Source organism: Arvicola amphibius, chromosome 7 (assembly GCF_903992535.2).
Source record: "Arvicola amphibius chromosome 7, mArvAmp1.2, whole genome shotgun sequence".
Lineage (NCBI taxonomy): Eukaryota > Metazoa > Chordata > Mammalia > Rodentia > Cricetidae > Arvicola > Arvicola amphibius.
The window spans coordinates 44657788-44681112 of NC_052053.1; the positions used below are offsets into that span (position 1 = coordinate 44657788).

The 23325-nt window shown below is 46.2% G+C and overlaps 1 protein-coding gene across 2 annotated transcripts; it reads right to left on the reverse strand.

Annotated features, from left to right (window-relative positions):
• Positions 1-850: 850 nt before the first annotated feature.
• On the reverse strand, positions 851-13536 carry LOC119819595 (histo-blood group ABO system transferase 2). Of its 2 annotated transcripts, XM_038337860.1 has the most exons (6): positions 13392-13536; positions 5922-5988; positions 5209-5265; positions 4814-4849; positions 4165-4299; positions 851-2092 (listed from the first exon to the last, which is right to left on the reverse strand). In XM_038337860.1, exons 1-6 carry the CDS (start codon positions 13408-13410, stop codon positions 1402-1404), a joined length of 1005 nt encoding a protein of 334 aa, XP_038193788.1. In that variant the 5' UTR covers positions 13411-13536; the 3' UTR covers positions 851-1401. The 2 variants fall into 2 exon arrangements, with proteins under 2 accessions (XP_038193788.1, XP_038193789.1); XM_038337861.1 differs by lacking the exon at positions 5209-5265.
• Between the last annotated feature and the right edge of the window lie 9789 nt (positions 13537-23325).

Genomic DNA, 23325 nt, shown 5'->3' on the forward strand with positions numbered 1-23325 from the left:
GGATAAATCTTGGTCCCACTGCCAAGGTCCCCACAAAAAGACCAAGAAACGCAACTGTCACCCACATTCAGGGGGCCTAGTACAGTCCCATGCAGGCTCCGCAGCTGTCAGTCCTGAGTTCATGATCTCCCACTAGCTCAAGCCAGCTGTCTCTGTGAGTTTCCCCATCATGATCTTCTCACACACACACACACACACACACACACACACACACACACAATTTCTCCTCCCTCTCTTCGACTGGAGTCCAGAAACTTGACCTACTGTTTAGCTGTGGATCTCTGCATCTACTTCCATCAGTTACTGGATGGGGGTCTTTGCTGACAATTAGGGTAGTCACCAGTCTCTTTACTAGAGACAGTTCAGACACCCTCTCCACTATTGCTAGGAGTCTTAGCTGGGGTCATCCTTGGGGATTCCTGCAGCCCCAAAGTTGTAAGCATGGGAGAGCTGTCCCCACTACTAGCCTGGCATGTGGTGGTATGGGAAGGTGAGAGAGATCCCTCATCACCCCCTCATTCCTTACCACCTACAGAGCTGACCCTCCCCTTACCAGCTGCAGCACTCAGGAAATGGGCCCTGCTTGGCCCTCACCTAGGCAGTGCAGCAGATCTGCCTGGTGCTCAGAGGGGAGGGTGACTCAGCCCCAATGCTACCAGCGCCTCAGTTACTCATCAGACACATGGTGGCATTGGTGGAGGAGAGATGCCCTAAGACAGGTAGAGGAGCTGGCCCTGGGGTCCTAAGAGTAGGAGGGCTGTGCCTACTCCTCATCAGCTGGCAGTACTCAGAAGCCTGTCTACCTTACCTGAGCAGAGCAATAAAGCTGTCCCAATGGTCCTAATGTCCTAATGGTGCAGGTGTGGGAGGGCTGACCCCGCGGGTGTGGAAGCAGAAGAACTAGCAGCCGCCCCCCCACCCTGCATATCTTGCTCATTGCTGCAAGAGGTGAATTATCTGGGACAATGCTGGAGAGCTCTCCCTGGTAGTGAAGATGAGGGATAGCTGACTGGCAGACCAACCCTGAAGCAGCCCAGACCCAGAACTGGGGTTAGGACTTGGCTGGCCCCAACATTCACCCCGTCTATAATCTACTGGAGCACGAGAATGAGCCTGACCCACAAACCCAAAGCTACAGGACCTCCACAACACAGGGCAACAACAGGACATCAAATGAGAGTCCCAGTGAGGGCCCAGCATCAAGAGTGTAGTAGAGACACAGTGGGAGCTGAGGGTGGTTGCCACTCCAGGGGCTCGGTGTAGGGTAAGACAAGTGGTACTGGGCCTGCCAGACCCTGACGTGGGATAGATGGCGACACTTCATAATGTCTCTCAAATTCTTCCCAGTTCCACAGCCTGGAGTAACCCTGGAGATAAGCCTGGCCTCTCCAATAGGAATAGCTATCTGTTCCTGATTGCCTGATGGTTCTTGGGCACAGCCACATATCTCAGCTTCTTCATGATGGAGGGCCAGCCCAGCTGCTGCTGGTCCCACATGTACTCTGGGGACAGCACCTTTGTAGGCTTGTGGTATAGCAGGTACTTGTTCAGATGACTCTCATCATGCCACACGGCCTCTATGCCATTGGCCTTGTCCTCCACCATAGCCTGATGGCAGGCCTTGGTGAGATGGTGCACCTCCACCACTGACCCCCCAAAGAAGGCCCCCATGTAATAAAAGTCACCCTCATCCCGGGGGATGTAGGCCCGGGACTTCGGCCGGCGCTCATAGGAAAAGGCCTCCCGGCTGCTTCTGTAGAAGCCAGGATGCAGGGTACCGAAGAGTGCCGAGAGAATCTCCACACCCACGTGGTCACGGAACTTCATGTCCACATCTGCACACACCAGGTAATCCACCTCATGCAGAAAGCGCCGCTCAGAGAAGTGGCTGATCATCTCCATCCTGTGCATGGACACATCCTGCCAGCGGGAGTAGTTGCGCACAGTCAGCACCACCAGCTTCCGTCCTGCCCCCAGGGGCACCTGCGGCACGTCGGCAGGACGGTCAGTGAAGACATAGTAGATGACCTTGTATCCCACCATGAAGTGCTGCTCTGCTGTCTCCAGGAACAGTTTCAGGAACACCACATACCTGTGTAAGGTGACAAAGGGGTAAGCAGAGGTTTAACACAGCTAGGTCAAGACTAACCAGGGCAGGGGCCCAGGCTGCAGAAACCATAGCTACCATGAGGCTTGAAGCAGCAGAATCCCCACTTTACAGCTGTCCTGAGCAGTCTGCAGGCTGTTCCTCACCTCACCTGCCTTTGCTCCAGAAGGGTGTAACATCAGCACCACATCTTAGCAAGAAGCCCTGAGGTGGAGGCCTGGAAGGTTTCAGCCAGGCAGCAGAGATGATTCCAGACCAGGGGTTCTAGGCAGATGCCGTGAATATTTCTCTTATCTTGTCAGGCCCCTCAGCAGGCCACCTCTCCATGAGTCTGTCACCCTCCCCACAGAAGTGACAGCTCCCTCCAAACACAATCCACATCCCACACCCTTGCATTGGCCTGAGCTGAGCCTGTGCTAACAGGGCCGCACTTTCTAAACCCTGGCGGAACCAGATGAATCTGTAAGAGCTTGGTACCCACACCCCTCCTTTGTGGCACCCTCCAGGCCCTGTCTCAGGAAAGGAAAGGGTCTCTGTATTCCAGACCTTCCTCATCAGAGACTTGAAGTTGCCTATGGACAAGACACTTAGTAACTCACTATGTACCTAAGTCTCATCCCACATTCACTCCACCAAAGGAAGAAATCATCTCAGAGTATGCAGGGAAGGGGAGACAGACACCCTAGAAAGAAGGGCAAGCCTATCCAAACCCTCAGGTATAATGGCGGAAGGCTTGTAACCCAGGTTCTATATCCTCTCCCAGCCCAAGAAGTTTCCACCTGCCTCGGATGACTGCTTCTCCCTTGATGCCCCCCCAGGGCCATGTGCTACCACCATGGGAATGGAGATCCCCATCACCTGGCAAGTGTGCCAAGCCTCCCTACTTCAAGGTCAGAAACAGGCAAGTGGCTGTGTTCCCTGTGTAAAAGTGACCATGGGGCCCCAGCTAGTTCCCTCAGAGGCCTTCTTCCCACAGACAGAGCACCTACCTCTGGCAGGGCTCTTGCTCACGTACCCAGCAGCACCCAGACAAGGTAGTGTTTATGTTTTGTTATTGTGAAGTTCTCTGTCCCTAGCACCGCAGGCATTCTCAAGGTGCCTAGGATCCCTCCAGCTGAGACCCAAATCTTTCTCATGTCTGATTGTTATAAAGGGCTCAGAGCTACCCTTGGATCCCACCTAGCACTGCAGAGAATCAATGCCCCTTCTCATATGCTGGCAGCACAGATGACTTCTCTTAGTCCCCCACAGCCTTCGGCACGGGACTGTTACACTGCCCCCCTTCCATAGGCTCCTATAGGGAAAGTTTCTTGCCTGTGACCCCGAGTCAGCCTGACCCAGAGTCTCAAGGCCTCACAGGTCTGTCACTCAGTGTATGCAAGGCTGCGGATAAAGGTTTCAAGCAATCCTTGCTGTCCACCTTGTCCTGCATCTGAGGACACATAAGTGGTCACAGCTCTGTTGGCATCCTGTTCCTTGCTGCCAGCTGTGGGGATGAGGACACCTACCTAAAGTGTGTCCTGAGGAATGTAAATGGCACCTGGCTGTGAGCACACAGAGAGAGGCAGCTGGTTCTGGAAGGGTGCAATGCTGGATTCATTCCCTTGTGAGCCCTTCAGGAAGGTGGCAGAGTGAACCAGCCCCACCCACACTGCATCCTAAAAACACTGATATGTGATATGCCTGGCCTCCACCTTGACAATTTGTGTGTGTTTGTGTGTGTGTGTGTGTGTGTGTGTGCCCATTGTATATATTCATGTTTCCTTGCCTGTGTGCCTGTGTGGAGGGCAGAAGTTGACCTTGGGTGTCTTCTTCTATCATTTCTTTCTGTTCTTTGGACAGGGTCCCTTCTCTGACTCTAACGTTCACTGTTTGCCCATGCTGTCCAGAAAGCTGCCCGGATCCACTTGTCTCTCCCCTCCAGCCACAGTACTGGGATTACAGGGGTGTGACTCCATGCCCGGCCTTTACATGGGTGTTAGAATCAAACTCAGGTCCTCACGTCCCTGAAGAAAGTGCTTTATCCTCTAGCCATCTTTCCAGCACCCTCTGCTTACTTTTTGATGGCAAACACGGTCAGTCCAATGGTGGTGTTCTGAAGCCTGAACTGCTCGTTCAGGATGTCGATGTTGAAGGTCCCCTCCCAGATGATGGGAGCCAGCCACGGAGTCAAGACAAGGACATCTTTTCTACTACATGGGAGGAGAGCCGGAGGCAACATGTGACCAAACACGTCTGCAGGAACCCTTCTCAGATTCCACACCCTCAGCTTCCCCCAGGGCTGTCCACCATCCCTGAGTGGGGGCTGGACCAATCAGCAGCTCTCACTGACCACACCCACACCCCAGCACAGTCATAAAAGCAAGTGAGTTTACGGCCACTGCGGCCACCATCTGAAAACCCCTGTTGAGAGAGACAGGAAACAAGGACCAGAAGCCCAAATGGGAAATGAGAGCCAGAAGATGCTCTGGACTCCAGATTTGAATCAGATGACCTGAGCACTCTGAAACGGTTAGTGAGGTGAGGGCAATGAGAAGCACAATCAGGCTTTTGGTTTTCTCTGAGTTTGGTTTGTTTTTTTCCAGTGCTGGAGACTGACCCAGGGCCTCAGGTGTGTGCTGCTGAACTGTTCCCCAGAGCAAACAAATTGTCCTTCGGTACCTTTGCGACTCCTGCACTGCACATGCACTGACTAAATCTACTCACCTGGGTGTCAGAACATTTGGCTGGGCATGGACCATCCTGCAAAAAGAAAGCACAGGAGCTCAGGATGACAGGAAGGTCACGGAGATGCGTGTCACTGGCAGCTGTGCGCCAGGCAAACAGACCTGAATGAGCAGGCACCAAAGGGAGGATGAAGTTGAAGACAGGAAAGACAGCAGTGCTCCCGCCCCGAATATATTTACAGACAGCAGGGGGCAGCAGAGGCTGCTCTGGGCAGCCTAGCGAAGGACTGGACCCATCCACGTAGTGGTAAAGTCAGAGGCAACACAGCAGCATAAAACAGAAAGTTCATCTAGCTAGTAACCCATACACACACACATAAACACACAGAGTCATATGACAGCACACACACACACACACACACGACACCCACTCACCTAGACACAGCCTCTGAGTCTCCCAATTCCTGACTTCTTTGGCTCAGGAACCCATAGCTGTGGGAAGGGTGTGCACAGGGGCAGCTGTTCAGGACACAGACCTGAGACTGCATGTCCCTCCCTCCAAAATGCACCACTGTACCCACCACAGTGAGCACACAAGTTCTCAGTGGGGATGGAGAGCCACGTGACAGACCAAGCATGCCCACCTCCACTGGAAGAGAGGTGGCAAGAGGAAGGACCCTGGGGACAAGGTCTGAATCTGGACGCCTACGGCAGTTGCAGGCAGCCCCTTCTCCATGCCAGAGGTGCCTATTGCCCAAGGTCACATGAAGGACTCTTCCCTGGCCGTGTCCACAGAATCCCCAGTAGACATAGCAGTGTCTTGGCTTTGTGAGTGTTCACAGACCATCTGCATCTAGAGAAGGCTGCAGCTCGGTCCCCAGGCCTGCCTTCCTCTCCTCCCCCAAGGTCCCCCCACACATATCGCTAGGACCAAAGACTGAGCATCCAGACCCAGACCCATTTGCAGAATCAGAGGAAGACAACTGTCCTGCAACCAAAGCTTCACCATGAGGACAGGCAAAAGCTGGACCTGCCACCGTGGGAGTGGCCAAGAGCACCCAAATTGCTGCCATAGAAATGGGCATGCTCACGGCTCAGGGTCCCCATCAGGGTCTCAGGAGCTGCTCCTCACCAGCCTGGATTCTCACCTAAAGAAGATCAAGACGAGCACTATGAGGAGGATCCCGAGGTGAAGCAAATAGTATCTTTGTTTTCCTGAAAAACAGCAGCATGGGATCCAGTTACTCATCCCCTTCTTGGGCCTGACTCCCCTCCAAGCCTCTCCTGGGATTCAGAGGTCATCCCCAGGACCGTAGCCACCACCGTGCCCTATCTCAGGCAGCCCCAATCCCAGATGAGGCTCCAGCCTGGCTGAGCACTCAGAGGGAAAGTTGTTTACTTCCTGCTCCTGACTCCAGCTACTCCCTTGGGCCCTCAGAATCCCCTTGGGCCCCATGTCCTCATGCCACTGAGCACCCCTTCCCTGGGTAAATTATAGAAATGAACCAAAATGAATATCTTGGGGTCACTACAGCTACATCAGAGGAGGCTAGGGCCAGATCCCCCTCTGTCCCCTGTAGGCCTGTTCTAGGACTTTTTCTCGCGCTGGGGTTGAAACCCAGGGCTCATGAGTACTGGGTAAGTGTTCCACCGCTGAGCTGTGCCCCTAATACCTCAGATGACTGTCATGTCTCTAGAAGTTATGTATTCTCATAACTCATAATTTCAAATAGACCTAAAAGACATAGATCCAAATAGACTCATGTGTGGGCTCTGGAGAAGAAGAGCTCAGTGGGTAAAGCTTTGGTCACAGCCACACAAGCATAGGGACCTCAGTTTAGATCCCCAGAGCCCAGTAAAATCCCCGCACTCCTGTGAAGAGGTGGGAGGGGGTGGGAGACTCCGGAAGCTCACAGCCAGCTGGCCTGCACACAGTGAAGAACAACAAAGAAACCCTGCCTCAAACAAGGTGAAAGGTAAGGACTGTCACTCCCCAAGGCTGTCCTCTGTCACTCACAGACACACCCGCACACACACGGTGTGTTTTTAGAGGTTTATGTCTAAACAAAACTGCACTCAGAGCGACAGGTGAGTGTCTGAGCACCTGGTTGAAGAGCCCTGCTCTCTAGACCCTAGCCCCTGCTCCTCCCCCACTCAGAACACCCCCAGCGATCATGCAGCAGCACCCTCTCCCACTAACCTATCCCCCGCCTCTGCACCAGCAACCACCAGCCCCACCAGCTCCACAGGCCCCACCAGCACTTGGAGGGACAGCGATCACTGGACCCACCAGCCCACCTGCATCTGAAGGGACAGTACCAGTGACCACTGGAGCCACAGGCCCCAAGTGTACTCAGAGAAAGAGGCCCCAACTGCACTTGGAGGAAGAGTGACCTCCTGAACTACAGGCCTTACCTGTAGTAGTACCAATTGGAGGAAGAGGGATCCCCAGAGGCTCAGGTTCCATATACACTGATTGGAGGAAGAGATGGATAGACAGCAGTGTACGAATACATTCAACAACACAAAGAGAAATATGGCACTGCCAGAAATCAGTGGTCCTACATCAGCAAGACCCGAACGGCCCAACGCAGATGAAGATAATAGAGGCCCTTAAGTAAAAAATTAAAATTCCAGTAAAGAAATGGAGGAAAAGACAAACAAAAATTGGAAGACATCAATAAATCCCTTTTTAAAAGCCAAGAAAAACCAATCAAACAGGTGAAGAAAACAGTTCAAGACTTGAAAACTGAAATAGAGGCAATAAAGAAAATACAAGTCAAGGAATTTCTGGAAATGGAAAATCTGGGTAAACGAACGGAACTTACAAATGCAAGTATAACCGACAGAATGCAAGAGATGAAGAGAGTCTCAGGAGTTGAAGATATAATAAAGGAACTAAATTCATTAGTCAAAAAAAATGTTAAATTCAACCGTTGCTTACCACAAAACAACCATGAAATCTGGGACTCCATGAAAAGACCAAACCTAAGAACAGAAGAAGAATTCCAGCTCAAAGGCACAAAAACATATATTCAATAAAATCAAAGAAGAAAACTTTCCTAACCTAAAAAGGGATATCCCTATGAAGGTACAAGAAGCTTAAAGAACACCAAATAGACTGGACCAAAAAAAAAAACCTCTCATCATATAATAATCAAAACACTAAAACACACAAAATTAAAAAAAAAAAATTAAGAGCTTAAAGGGAAAAAAGACAAGCAACATATAAAGTCGGGCCTCTCAGAATTACAAACAGCTTCTCAACTACTATATCAAGCAAAGCTTTCAGTCTCCATAGACGGAGAAAAGAGGATATTCCATGACTAAACCAAATATAAACAATACCTAGCCACAAATACAGCCTTACAGAAAACACTAGAAGGAAAAGTAACTTCCAACCGAAGGAAGTTAGCTGCACCCATGAAAACAGGCTACTGATAGTCTCACACCAGCAAACCCCAAAGAAGGGAAACGCACAAACACTACCACTGAAAAACAGCAGGAACTAACAATCACTGATCGTTAATATCTCTTAATATCAATGGACTCAATTCACTTAATAAAAAGACACCAGCTAACATATTAGACACGAAAATGGACGCCATCCTTCTGCTGCATGCAAGAAACACACCTCAACCTCAAAGACATATATTGCCTCAGAGCAATGGGTTGGGAAAGAAATTTCCAATCAAATGGACCTACGAAACAAACAGGTGTAGCTATCCTAATATCTAACAAGATAGGTTTCAAACTAAAAATCAATCAAAAGAGATGGAGAAGGGCATTTTACACTCATCACAGTGAAAATCCATCAATTCTGAACATCTATGCTCCAAATACAAGGGCACCCAAATTTTGTAAAGCTTAAATCACACATCAAACCCCACAGACTAATAGTAGGAGACTTCAACACCCCACTCTCACCAACAGACAGGTCTGCCAGACAGAAACTTAACAGGGAAATAAGAGAACTAACAGATGTTATGACTCAAATAGACTTAACATATATCTATAGAACATTCCACCCAAACAAAAAAGAATATACCTTCTTCTCGGCACCTCATAAAACCTCCTCTAAAATCGACCACATACTCAGTAACGAAGTAAACCTCCACAGATACAAAAAAATAAAATAAAATAACCCCTTGTACCTTATCAGATCACCATTACTTAAAGTTAGAATTCAACAACAATATTAATTCCAGAAAGCCCACAAACACATGAAAATTAAACAATGCTCATGAATGGGTCGGGACCAAACTAAACCCTCTAAATGTGGGTGACAGTTATGTGGCTTGATCTGTTGAGAGATCCCCTGGCAGTGGGATCAGAACTTATTCTGGGTACATGAACTGGCTTTTTGGATCCCATTCCCTATGGTGGGATACCTTCTTCAGCCTTGATATAGGAGGGAGTGGCTTGGTCCTGCCTCAACCTGATATACCAGCCTTTGTTGACTGTCCAAGGGAGACCCTATCCCTCTAATGACTGGATGGGGGGATGGGATGGGGGAGATCGAGGGGAGAAGGAGGGGAAAAGGAGGAATGGGGCTATTATATAAAATGAAAAAAAAGCACTGGCTAAATCGCATCACAGATGGTGGGGGCTCAAGAAGTCCCATCCTAGCTAAGGACTACTAGTAACTCTCAGCCACGGGGGAAAGAAGAGTCTACTTTCTTCAGGAATGCAGCCTCTTGACTTCTCATGCGCCAGTAGATGACCCCACACCCAAGCACATGCAGGTGGCATCAAATAGATTCAGTGGTTTTTTTTAAAAAATAAATAAATAAATAAATAATCACATGAAGTTGTGAGGAAAGTCGGGATTGAGGAATAGAAGAGGAGATGGAGGGGAGGGATATAGGGTACATTTGATCAAAACATATATATGAAACTCTCAAACAATAGAAATAAATCTAAAAAAGAAAAAGTATTTTCAGTCACACTAGAGAGACAGCTCGGCGGTGCAGAGGACACACTGCACTTGCACAGGACCCGGGTTCAGTCCTCAACACTCACATTGGGCGGCTCACAACCTCCTGTACTTTGAGCTCTAAGAGGGCCTCCTGATACCTCTGGCCTCCACAGGTACCTATTCACATGCCCATAATCTTAAAATAATAAAATTAAATCATTTTTTAAAAACACCTAACTAGCCAGGTGGTGCTGGCACAAATCTTTAATCCCAGCACTTGGGAGGCAGAGGCAGGTGGATCTCTGAGTTAGAGGCCAATTGGTCTACAGAGTGAGTTCCAGGACAGCCAAGGTTACACAAAGAAAACTGGCCTAAAAACAAAACCAAGCAAACAAAAATTCACTTAGCTACACACACGTGGATCCATTTCTGGACTCTGCAACCAGTCTGCGGAGTGTTAGGTCTACCCTAACTCCAACCTGTACTGACACACCCTGTATGGATGTAGGTGTGAGTTGAGCCTATAGGGGCACATGGGCATATTAAAATCATATCTGGGAAACCGGACTTGGTGATTTGAGTAAGAATGGCCCCTACTGGCTCATATTTGAATGCTTAGTCACCAGAGAGTGGCACTACTTGAGAAGGCTCAGGTGGTGGGGCCATGGTAGAGTAAATGTGGCCTCGTTGGAGGAAGTGCTATCACTGTTTTGTTTGCTTGCTTTTGTTTGTTTAACTTTAAGGTTTCAAAAATCCCATGTCCAGCCCAGCCTCTCTCACTCTTTGCCTGATGCCTGGGGGTCAGGATGGAGCTCTCAGCTCTGGCTCTAGTGCCATGTATGCCAACGTGATGATAATGGACTGAGACCGTAGGGCTCTGAAACTATAAGCAAGTCCCAACTAAATGCTTTCGTTTAGAAGAGTTGCTGCGGTCATGGTGTCTCTCCACAGCAACAGAACGGGGACTGAGTGCCATGGGCCATGTCAGAGGAGCTGCGAGCTGCAATTGAAGCCCTTGGTGTCAGCCCAGCAGAAGGGAATCCTCTGATGGAACAGTCTCGTTTAGGCAAGGCCACAGGACTGCAGACCTCGGAACGTCTTTTGCTTCTGCTGCTGTGCCTTTACATGTTTGCTGCAGCTCTCTTTCTCTGGCATCTAGCGTGGTGTGAGTGTGTGTAGGTAGGGAGATCTCCACTGCCTGTAATGTAGTGTGTTTATCGCTCAGAAACATTCCGTTCTATTGGGCATTTTTTACCGTGGATTGTCAAGGACATGACCCCTCCCTAAATACTGTCGAATTTGATAATGATAATGATAGCTTATGCAAAGTTTTGATAAACCAAAATAAATATAAGAAAAGTTTCACTGCCTGGGTCTGTAACTGTCGCCTAAGGAGCTGCATGGACTGTAGCTCAAATTAATGATTAACTATTGAATTGCAGCAGTTCCTCTAGTTTAAGTTCTTTTAACCTTCCTGTCGGGAGATGTGTGCACAGGGTCTCAGAGCGCATCTCAGCCGAAGCAAAGCTCTGAGAATAATGTAGTTAGACTAAGATGTTTTTGTTAAATAACTTTGAGGTGAAAAGCCCAAGAAGACAAGCCAAAGTTTGAGAAAGCCACAGAGTTGAGTGTGGAACTCTTTAAGGTCTGGGAACAAGAACAAAGCAGCTCAGTTGTTTTTAGGCTGACTACTACTCTCCTTGCTAGGTTTGGTTGATGATCAAAGGTGACAATTAATTCCTTAAACCCATTTTTGCCCTCAATATCCTGACATTAAAAAAAAAAAACTACTAATGAATGGATATGTACCCTAAAGATTTAAAGCAGAGCTGACTGATTCTTTTTCATTTATAAAAGTTTAGGTTTGTGAATCCTTTAAGATTCCTTACAAGATTATCTTTCAGGCCGGGCGGTGGTGGCGCACGCCTTTAATCCCAGCACTCGGGAGGCAGAGGCAGGCGGATCTCTGTGAGTTCGAGACCAGCCTGGTCTACAAGAGCTAGTTCCAGGACAGGCTCCAAAGCTACAGAGAAACCCTGTCTCGAAAAACCAAAAAAAAAAAAAAAAAAAAAAAAAGATTATCTTTCAAGGGGGCTGGAGAGATGGCTCAGAGGTTAAGAGCATTGCCTACTCTTCCAAAGGTCCTGAGTTCAATTCCCAGCAACCACATGGTGGCTCACAGCCATCTGTAATGGGGTCTGGTTCCCTCTTCTGGCCTGCAGGCATCCACACAGACAGAATATTGTATACATAATAAATAAATAAATAAATAATAAATAAATAAATAGGTTATCTTTCAAGATAAGTAATAAAGTAATTGGCCCTTTCTCTATAACTGCAAAATGCAGCCTGCCAGTAAAAGACCTGACAAGAACACTCTGCTTGCCAGCACAGCTATTCTTTAGCAAGTTGCTTAGGTATGAATGTATGTGGGTTCTTGGGATAATTTGTCTTTCACCTGTAATACATAAAATGTTTAATCATGTGAGGGAGATGAAAAACATGTTTTTACCTATGTTCATTCACTTGAGAAATGGAATACAACCGTTTTGACTCTTGTACTGAAAGACTGTGTTGGGATATAAAAGCTGTGGAATTAAAGGCGTGCGCCACCACCGGATCTCTGTGAGTTCGAGACCAGCCTGGTCTACAAAAGCTAGCTCCAGGGCAGGCTCTAAAGCTGCAGAGAAACCCTGTCTCAAAAAACAAAAAAAAACAAAAAAAAAAAAACAAACAAAAAAAAAGCTGTGGAAAAGCATGAGAGGAAAGAGAGAGGGAGAGAGGGAGAGAGGTGGGGTAGAAAACCACCAGGAGAGTTTGTGAGTGTCTCTTTCCCTAATCCCCCTCAGAGTGAAAAATCTAACTTCACTCTGTGAAGTCCTGTTCTTTCTAGCAAAGCCCTGGCTGCCGGAGCCTGCCCCACCCCCACCCCCTGCCCCCGACAGCGGTGACTAAAACAGAAGTTGATACCTGGGAGCAGGGTATTGCTGTAGCTTCAAGCAGAATGTGGGCTCTGCAACCCCGGACTAGAAAAGTGGTTGAACTCTTTAAGCCGGGTTTGATGTGCATCCTAGTAGGACATGGAAGACAGCAGCGCTGAGAGTGATATAAATTATGAGGGTCCAGCTCAAGTTTCAGACGGGAAGAATATTAGTGGCCTAAGGGCCATTCTTGTGATATTTTGGCAAAGAACGTAGCTGCTGTCTACCTTTGTCCAAAAAAATATGACCGAGGCTAAAATGAAGAGTTTTGGATTAATGGTGTAGAAGAGGAGATTTAAAGTCAGCCTACTATCGACAGAGCTATTAACTCTGTATTCTTTAGCAATCACTTACGCTGGTCTATCATGAAAAGGAACAAGCTGGACAAAGAAAAACACAAAATGTCCAGCGTAAGGAGAAAATGAGCACCGGAAGGTGTAATAAAGCTAAGTCCAGTGCTCAAGGAGATGAAAAAAAGTTTAAAGAAATGCCTGGTGCGTGCGCCTCGGCCAGGGGTGGGTCCTCACCCCACCTGCAGGATCCCCTGTGGCCTCCTTTCCTCTGCTCTTAGCTCCCATTTCCCTGGGGACACCAGAAGCTACCTGAGATAGCCCTGCCTCCCGGGTGGGATTAGAAAAGGAAGGGGAGTGTAGAGAGGGAAGCCTCGGAGGGAGCACACAGCGTATGTTCTTTATAACTGTCCGGCTGAGATCACTCACCCAAACGCAGCTCCGTCATCGCTCCGCCGCATTTGCTCCAGCTCGCACAGCCCACCACGACAGTATCGTATCCGGTGACGGCAAGGAGGAACGCAGGGAGGGACCCACTTGGGAACACAGACCCACACCCCAAGCTTCCTAAGGACAGCCGTTGGCCAGAGGTTGGGTTGGTACCGAGAAGCTCCGCCCCTCCTGACCTGTGGCGTCTAGACCATTACCCTAGGGCACACAATCAGCCTAGGGACACGTACACCGGTGCCCCTCCCATTGGTGCCTACCCCAGGGCATCCTGAGCTGTTCCTGCCTAGGGACCCTCAGCTTCTTACAAGGCCGTGAACACTAGCAGCCGGTTACACCCTGCAACTCCAGTTCGCAGGACTCAGATGCACCCCTCGGCGTCTCCAGACCCATGGTCCTGTCCCAAGACCTAGGCTTGTCCTCTGCCTGATAGGATTTCTGGGCTGGATGCTGACACTGTACCCTGCGTGGAAGAGGGATGGGAGCTGCATATAAGGACCATGGTGCCCGCAAGTTCTCTTTTCTGGCTGGTGTTGTTTCCAGGTCTATTAGAGACCTCTTCACACTTCTGCTTTGTGTTCTCCTGACCCAGTTTTAGCAGGTGAGAACACAGAATCACCCAGAGGTGACAGTGGGGAGCAGAATGGAGTTTGATACCCCCCATATCTTTTTTTAATTCATGTTTGTTACTCCTCTGCCCTCTCTAATTCCTGTCAGCTAACTGCCTTCATCCTCCTACCCTTGTTAACCCTGGGCCCAAGGGCCTTAGGGCCTCCTCATATCTCTTGACCTTTGCTTCTCTCCTAGGCATTCCTTCTCAGGCTTCCAGTCCTGGCTGAGAGCTAGCTGGCCTGCTCTACCAGATTACTTATGTCCTAGAAGACTCGAAGACTCAAAGCTGTGGACATACCTGCTCTCGCCAACCTTGCTATATGGAGTCAGGAAGGCACAATCAGAATCCTAGCAAGGAATTTTGTAAGTATCAAAAGACTGATTCAGAGGTGGGAGTTTGTCTCAGTTGGGAGACTGGGTCTCCTAGAGTTCACAAAGCCAGAGTTTGAACCCAGTACTTGGCAGGTGGAGGCAGGAAAATCAAGATTTCAAGGTCATCCTTAGCTACCTAGCGAGTCCAAGCTGGGAGTGGGGGGGGGGATTAATTTAAATTTTATGTGGGGAAGCAAAACCCCCAAAACAGCCGACATAGTGATGAGAGATAAAGCCTTAGGACTCACACTACCTGGTGCAGGTAGACGAATGTAGCAGAATTAAGAGCCCAGAGATAGATATCAGCTCACTGGTCTTCAGCAAAGGAGTAATGTCAATACAGCGGAGAAAGGACATTGCTGGATTGGTTGAACACCCACATACAAAACAAACAAGCGAAACACTGCCCAGCCTTCATAAAAATTAATCCAGTACAGCTCAAAGATTTAACTGCAAATATAGTTCCTAACCGACAGCTCAGGAGGAAATGGAGACCATGAGAGTTTTGGTGGTGACCTTTTAGATACAACGCAAAAGGCAGGGTACATTAAAAAATTATTAAAATTAATCATTAATTAAAATTAATCGTTAAAAATTAAAAATTAATCATTAATTAAATTTTTCTTCTTTGACAAAGGAGGAAAAACAAGCTCTAAAGTGATTGCAAAAAAAAAAAAAACTATCTGATGAAGGACTATCATCATCCAAAGTACATAAAGAACTCATAAGATCCAACCATATAAAACCAGCCAACCTTACTGTGGTTACTTAATAATAATACTTAAAGCTACTTAACCATCAGCTTTCTAAGCTCTAGAATCAACTAAGACACATCTCTGGGAAGACAGTTCCAGGAAGCATTGACTGAGTGGACAGCACCTTCCTGCAGTGGCCCAGATAGAGAGGGGTCCAGGGCAGAGCCTTGTGCATGGTTTCCTCCCTTAGCTTCTCTGATGGCAAGTGTGTCTCTCTCGTGGCTGCCACTGCCACAGGCTGTTGTCAACAGCATCATCCGAGGAAGAAACACATTTCACTGACTGCATTGTAAACATGGCAAAAACTGCCCGAAACATACCTAGACCTTCAAAATACTCCTGGGCCTTTTGGAATCTTTTGCTGATTTCTTGATTGCCTTACAAAAGTAGTAAAAAAAAAATGATGGGTGGTTACTGAGCCAACAAAAGGAAAGTCTTTGTCTACCACAGGCACGCCCTGAGACTAGGTGGGCCAGTTTCTGAAGATGTGGGAAACCAGGACACCTGCAGAAGGACAGTAGAGGTGGCTTGGTGGCTCACAGACAGCTAATGGTAATTTTAACATGCCAAATTCTGCAGTTGTCGGCTAATCGATGGAGAACAAGTTTTATAAAGATGAGCAACCCCTTGTCTGTCTTCCTGTGACACCAGGAAATAGCTGCACTTAGCAACAACTCAGGGGATGTATCTGTTACAGGGTAAGGACCCAAAGACCACTCAGCACCACCAAAGTCCAAATTGAGTCTCTGTTAAGACAGCCAGCAACTACCTGGGGAGAAACACTTCTTACAGAGCAGCCCCAATGTATGTAATGGGGATTTGTAAAGACAAAGATCACAGAAAAGCTACATCCTCATTGGCAGTTTCATGGAGAAGCAAGCAAGTAGTTGAGCAAGAGCCAAGAACATGCAGTTAGTTGGGACATTTCAACGCTGATTTTCTAGAACAGAGTTGGGTACTTTCCCACGGGACTTTTCAGGACAGGGGGTAGAAACCAAAAATGAATTCAGCTGAGACAAGATGGAGAAATCTTTACCCTGTTACAATACCCAGTGGGCAATGGAATGTTTCATCTCTCCCAGTAGCAACATCAGGGGCTGCAAGATTAGACCTGCCAGCAGGTAGGAATGTGGATCTTACTATTGCAATGGGCATACAAGCAGTGCCTACAGGAATTTGGGGACCTATTTTCCCCAGGCACAGTGGGACTGAAGAGTCCAAGAATAAGAATATAAAAATGTAGATTCTAAAAATAGGAATGTAGAAATAAAGAAATAAAAGAATGTAGCAATAAAGTTGTAAGCCTAGGAGAATGAGAGCAGACTGTCAGCAGCTTTCTCGGTAGCTCAAGGGTTAACTATTAACAGTGGGTCACTCTGCTTTACAACCCATAGCTCTATTTACAAGGCCAAAGCATCTCTCTGCAAACTGAGAGCTAGCCTACGGGTATGAGCTGAGTCAACTTTTAGGAAATAGATATATGACCTCTGGGTTATGCATTATCCCTGCTATGTGAAACTGGCAGCCTCAAAGGGAAGGCAATGGGCTACAGTAAACACTACCTGGAAGTACCAAGGAAGGCAATAGGAAGAGCACAAACATTAGTTTAGCTGAAAAAAAAAAATGAAAATTGTAACTGAAGAGTCCAAGAATAAGAAAATAAAAATGTAGATTCCAAAAATAAGACTGTAGAAATAAAGAAATATAAAGTTATAAGTCTAGGGAACGAGAACAGACTGTCAGCAGCTTTCTCAGTAGATCAAGGGTCAATCATTCACAGTGAGCTATTTTCTCAGATGCTTAGGAAGATAAATGGCCTCTATCAGCCTAGGCCATTTTATTTTACAACTGGATGTTCTATTTACAAGGCCAGAGCTTCTCTCTGCAAACAGAGTAGTGTCCTGGCCATCCTTGATGAATGACAGATATGAACTGAGTTAACCGCTAGGAGACAGAGATACGTGACCTCTGAGGAAGGCACTGTCTATGTTGTGAAAAGTTGGCACCATTAAAGGGGAGAAACAGTGACCACGGTGCAGACACCTGGTTTGACTAACGAGCTCTGATAATGGAGGTTATAATGTATGGCAGTCTGTATCTGAGTTTTACTGTGAGATAGTGTGAAAAGCTTTCTGCTATCTTCTAAGTTCCCAGCCTAAGAACCAATTATTCTGATTTATCAACCCTCTGGTATTACTAGCAGTCCCTTTTCTGACTAATTGCTAAGACACCTGTTTTCTTGCAGTTAGTGACTTTCGCTGTAATCTACTCTGAAACACATTTCTTGATAGCTGCCTAGTTACCCATGGACATTAGAACCCACTCCCCTCCTTTGGGTCTACGTTGACTGACCCACGGGTCAGGGTAAGATTGTAAAATTTCCTTTGTTCAGACCTAATGCTTGGTGCCCTAACTATAAAAGGTGGGTTCAGAAACTAGCCTTTTGCCACAGCCTAACAAATACCATCTCTGGCTGTGGTCTCAGCTAGCTGATAGGCTTCTGTGCTCTGAGGTGTTTTTTTATTGTTATTTTTTATTTTTAAGTTTGCTTCTGGTTCTCCTGGGATCTGGTTTCTGGAATAAAGTTTGCTTCTGGTTTATTAGACTTGGTGATGTTCCTATCTTTGTGCGACCTCCCTGGACCCAACAGTAACATAAGGCAATCTGTATCTGAGTTTTACCTTGAGATTGTGTGAGAAGCTTTTTTACTATCTTCTAAGTTCCCAACCTAAGAACCAATAATTCTGATTTATTAACCTTTTGATATTACAAGCAGTCCCTTTTTCTGACTAATTGTTAAAAACATGTTTCCTTGCAGTTAGTGACTTTCGCTGTAATCTCCTCTAAAACATATTTCGCGATAGCTGCCTAGTTACCCATGGACATTAGAACCCACTCCCTTCTTCCCATTACCCTATCTATATCTACCCCAATTACTCCCCTAATAAATGAGACTTGATCAGAATCCTGTCTTGTCTCCATCTTTTATATCTCTTGTCCCTTTCAACTCTTACTCCTTCCTTTAAGGGTCTCTGTTGACTGACCCGCGGGTTGGGGCAAGATTGTAAAAATTCTTTGTTCAGAACTTTAAATCTTTGAAGAAAGAAATTGAAAAAGACACCAGAAAGTGGAAAGATCTCCAATGGTCTTGAGTAGGCAGAACTCACATAGTAAAAATGGCAATCTTACCAAAAGCAATCTACAGATTCAATGCAATGCCCAACAAAATCTCACTAAATTCTTCACACACCTCGAAAGAATGGTACTCAACTTCATATGGAAAAGCAAAAAACCCAGGATAACCAAAACAATCCTGTACAATAAAACAACTTCTGGAGGCATCACAATCCCTGACTTCAAACTACAGTACTGAAAACAGCCTGGTATTGGCATAAGAACAGACAGGAGGACCAATGGAACTGAATAAAAGACCCGGATATTAATCCACACACCTTCAAACACCTGATTTTTGACAAAGAAGCAAAAAAATAACAAATGAAAAAAAGAAAACATATTTAACAAATGGTACTGGCATAACTGGATATCAACATGTAGAAGAATGAAAATAGGCCCATATCTATTACCATGCACAAAACTCAAGTCCAAATGGATCAAAGACCTCAGCATAAAGCCAGCCACACTGAACCTCAGAGAAGAGAAAGTGGGAAGTACACTTGAACGCATTGGCACAGGAGACCACTTCCTAAATATAACTCCAGTAGCAAAGACACTGAGAGAAACAATAAATGGGACCTTCTGAAACTGAGAAGCTTCTAGAAAGCAAAGGACACGGTCAACAAGACAAAACAACAGCCTACAGAATGGGAAAAGATCTTCACTAACCCCATATCAGACAGAGGTCTGATCTCCAAAATATACAAAGAACTCAAGAAATTGGTCTTTAAAAGAACACATAACCCAATTTAAAAAAAAAAATGGAGTACAGACCTAAACAGAGAACTCTCAACAGAGGGATCTAAAATGTCTGAAAGACACTTAAGGAAATGTTCAACATCCTTAGTCATCAGAGAAATGCAAATCAAAACAACCCTGAGAGTCCATCTTACACCTGTAAGAATGGCCAAGATCAAAAACACTGATAACAACTTATGCTGGAGAGGTTGTGGGGAAAAGGGAACACTTCTGCATTGCTGGTGGGAGTACAAGCTGGTACAGCCCCTTTGGATGTCAGTGTGGTGATTTCTCAGAAAACTAGGAAACAACCTTCCTCAAGACCTAGCAATACCACTTTTGGGTATTTATCAAAAGGATGCTCAATCGTGTCACAAGGACATGTCCTCAACTATGTTCATAGCAGCTTTGTTTGTCACAGCCAGAACCTGGAAACAACCTAAATGCCCCTCAACCGAAGAATGAATAAGGAAAATGTGGTACATTTACACATAGCAGAAAAAAATAATGACAGCTTGAATTTTGCAGGAAAATGGATGGAGCTAGAAAACATTATTTTGAGTGAAGTAACCCAGACACAGAAAGACAATTATCACAGGTACTCACTCATAGGTAGTTTTTAAACATAAAGCAAAGAAAACCAGCCTACACCACAATCCCAGAGAACGTAGACAACAATGAGGACACTAAGAGAGACTTACATCGATCTAATCTACATGGGAAGTAGAAAAAGACAAGATCTCCTGAGTAAATTGGGAGCATGGGGACCTTGGGGGAGGGTTGAAGGGAGGAGAGAGAGGTAGGGAGGTGAGCAGAGAAAAATGTAGAGCTCAATAAAAATCAGTTTAAAAATTCCTTTGTTCAGACCTAATGCTTGGTGCCCTTACTATAAAAAGGTGGATTCAGAAACTGGCCTAATGCCACAACCTAACAAACACCATTTCTGGCTGTGGTCTCAGCTATCTGATAAGCTTCTGTGCCCATGGTGTTTTCTAGTTTTTTATTTTTAGGTTTGCTTCTGGTTTTCCTGGAATCTGGTTTCTGGAATAAAGTCTGCTTCTGGTTTATTAGATTTTGGTGGTCTGTCCCCATCTTTGCGCGACTCCCCTGGAACCAACAGGATCAGGTTTGGCAGAAGGTAATCTACGTTCAAAGGGACTCACTGCTGTTCCTGGTGTAGTTGAAGAAGATTATACTGGAGAAATTAAGGTACTTATGTGTCAAGGGTTACTGAGTACCAGCCTCAGCACTCTCTCGGGGTTCAGAATAGGACAAGCAAAGACTGGCTTGGGAATGGGATCTGATGGGTAAAACAAATTGACTGACTTAGGCACGTTTTTCCTGCAAGTTTCTTTATCCCTTGGGGGAAGATGAACATAAGGGCATAAGGCATAAGGGCAAAGCATCAAACAGAAAGATAAGGTATAAGGGTAAGGGATTAAGGCTAAGGTGTGATCTCCACAAAGCGTTCAGTTTATATAGGCACACAGATGTTAACAATACCATAGGTGGGGCTGGAGAGATGGCTCAGTGGTTAAGAGCATTGCCTGCTCTTCCAAAGGTCCTGAGTTCAATTCCCAGCAACCACATGGTGGCTCACAACCATCTGTAATGAGTTCTGGTACCCTTTTCTGGCCTGCAGACATACACACAGATGGAATATTGTATACATAATAAATAAATAAATAAATAAATAAATAAATAAATAAATAAATAAATAAATTAAAAAAATACCATAGGTGAAAACAATGATATCAAGCATGCATTTTCACAGAGTCGCAAGAAACCAGTGGATCCAGCCAGTAGGCATCAGAGGGGGCGTGGCTGTGAAGTTTCCCTGCAGTTGGGAACAGCCTTGGCAGCTGTACTGACCAGCAGGCTTGATTTGCATTAGCGTCTAGCTGGTTGAGTTAAAAGGAATCTCTTCTTTTTACTCCAGCAGGGTGCCCAGGTGAGAATTTTTCTCTCTGAAGCTAGTTTTAGCGACTCAGGGCTTTTCCCTGTATAAACAGTTAATTTCCTGGGTTATGATCTTATGTTAATTGAAACCAAGGTAAAGGGTAAATACAGAATATTAGTAGTCTGTGAAGTCAGAGCAGAAGACTAGTAGATCGTACCTTCCTGAGGATGCTGTTAGGGCAGACATATCACCTCCTTTATGAGGCTCCTTTCTCATCAGTGACTACTGTCAATAAAGAAAGGCTGTGGGGGACTATTTTTATGTAGATTTTGATTATGAGAATGAGGACTTGACTGAATCCTTTTCACACCACGGCTTCATGGTGTGGGTGGAGGTATCCAGCTGCCCTACGGAAAAAGTCAGGTTTATACACTGGTACACTGCTGGCATACTATAGAAGGGGGAAATGCCATGATTTCGCAAGATTTTCACAGAATTGATAGTGACTTCTCCAAAGGACAGATGTTCCTGCAGCTCTGCAAAAACGGATTCTCCAGACGGAGTGTATGTATACACTTACCGTGGATAGTCCAGTAGATCTGTCCACTGTACATTTACTGTGTAACACTTGTGGGCCCACCACACTTACCTCTTCAAGAGGAATGTTACCTATTGACAAGCCCTGAAATGCTCTGTTCCTCATTGCTGTTACTACCTTATACCCATGAACTAAAGTTTCTGAAAAGTTTCTGCATCCTGATAAACCTCTCTGTCAACGCAATAATCCAAATCAGACCAAATCAAACCAAATTAGAAAAAGCCCAGGTTTAATGGATACCAGCGCTCCTGGATGACCTTCCAGCTCCCCAGAGAGGAGACAGGAAAGGAAGATCAGAAAAAGATGTTTGTTCTCTGGGATACTATGTAAATACCCTATGGGAGGGGTCTTGAGCATCTCTGGGGAGGGGTCATTGTTTGGCAGGCTTTCTTGGATGTGGAGTCTGGACTGAGGCAACTCCCAGGGAAGGGAGCTTGGAATGGGACTTTCACCCAAACATCCCAGATTCTTTGGGTATATAGGGGCACCTGCTCAATTCTGGCTACTTCCTGTGGGCACAGGACGACATGGGGGAGAGGAAAATAGGGAGTTGGGCTCACACTCAGCAGGAGGTGTGGCTGGAGAGGCATCCAGTTAAATGCAATCTTGGAGACTGTTCCTTGAGGGAGATGAGAAGGCAGTTTGCTAGGAGAAAAAAATAGATTGTTATTACCAGCCCTATGAATGGGACTAGCCATGGAAAGAGTGATTGACTGCCAGAAAGAATGGGACAGAGAAGTGTCCTGGTTGCACAGGAGAGGCACGTGTGAATAAGGAAGACATTAGAGCAGATGTGCCCTTTAAAACCAGATTTTAGTTGTTGGATAGGTGTCCATTTGAGCCAGGAGAAGTGGTACCAATGGTGATGTCCCAGGAGCTGGTGCAGGTGCTGGCATTATCTGGAGAGTTCTCTATAAGTTAGTCTGGGCCCAGACAGCAAGAGTGACCTGTAAAATATGCTTGAAAATGGGTGGGTTTCAAATATGTTCTGGAAACTTAGTTTTTTACCAAAACCAGATAAAGGAAATTTGAAACTCTGAACATCTAAAGATACACCTGAAGCCTATTAATCCTGGTCTGTGAAACCTGTGAAGGAGGCACACCTATCTATATTTTTAGCAGGAAACTTAACAAATGAAGTAGTGTTACCAGTACCTTAAGTCATCCAATGCCATCAGACAAATCTGAGAGGGATAAATAAATGAGCAGAAGTGAGACAACTTTTTTCAGTTTCACAGGCAATTCCAGGTCTTTCCATAGTCTTTAGCAAGCACCAGTCTTAGAAGCAGTACTTGCCTTTAGCTGGTGGGACCAGGAGGCCCTAAGATTTTTCTGTGGGGGTAAGGTTCAGCCTTCCTATCTTGGCAGGATGAGATGTTCAAGTCCTGGTGTAGTATCCAGGAAGCTGATGAGATGGAACGCAGCTTTTTGTTGTGTGGGTGGCTTTGCCATATCCAAAGGCAAGCCTCCAGGAAGAAGATCTTCTGCAACCATGCATCTTCTTGGAGGAGCTACAGGATGCTGCAGGAGCTAGCATATCTCTCTGTCATAAGAAGCTCTTTTGTTAAATACCATACTCTCATATCTGTAAAGGTACTTAAGAGTCAGGGTACTGTTACCTGTCAAGTAGAAGAAATATTTTAGTAAGCCAAAGTATATTAGAGGCAGAATGTCTCCTTGGTAGGGCTGGAATACATGGGTACTCTTACCAAAGATGGCACTGAAGTTTTTACTTTGACCTCAACCAAAATGGCAGCTATTCACGTG

What these genes read in the sequence shown, in the direction of transcription:
- LOC119819595 (XM_038337860.1), bottom strand. An exon ending in GACTCAGAGGCTGTGTCTAG is followed by an intron (nt 4,850 to 5,208) that starts GTGAGTGGGTGT and finishes TTCTTTTTGCAG; the next exon opens with GATGGTCCATGCCCAGCCAA. An exon ending in ACCGTGTTTGCCATCAAAAA is followed by an intron (nt 2,093 to 4,164) that starts GTAAGCAGAGGG and finishes CACCTTACACAG; the next exon opens with GTATGTGGTGTTCCTGAAAC.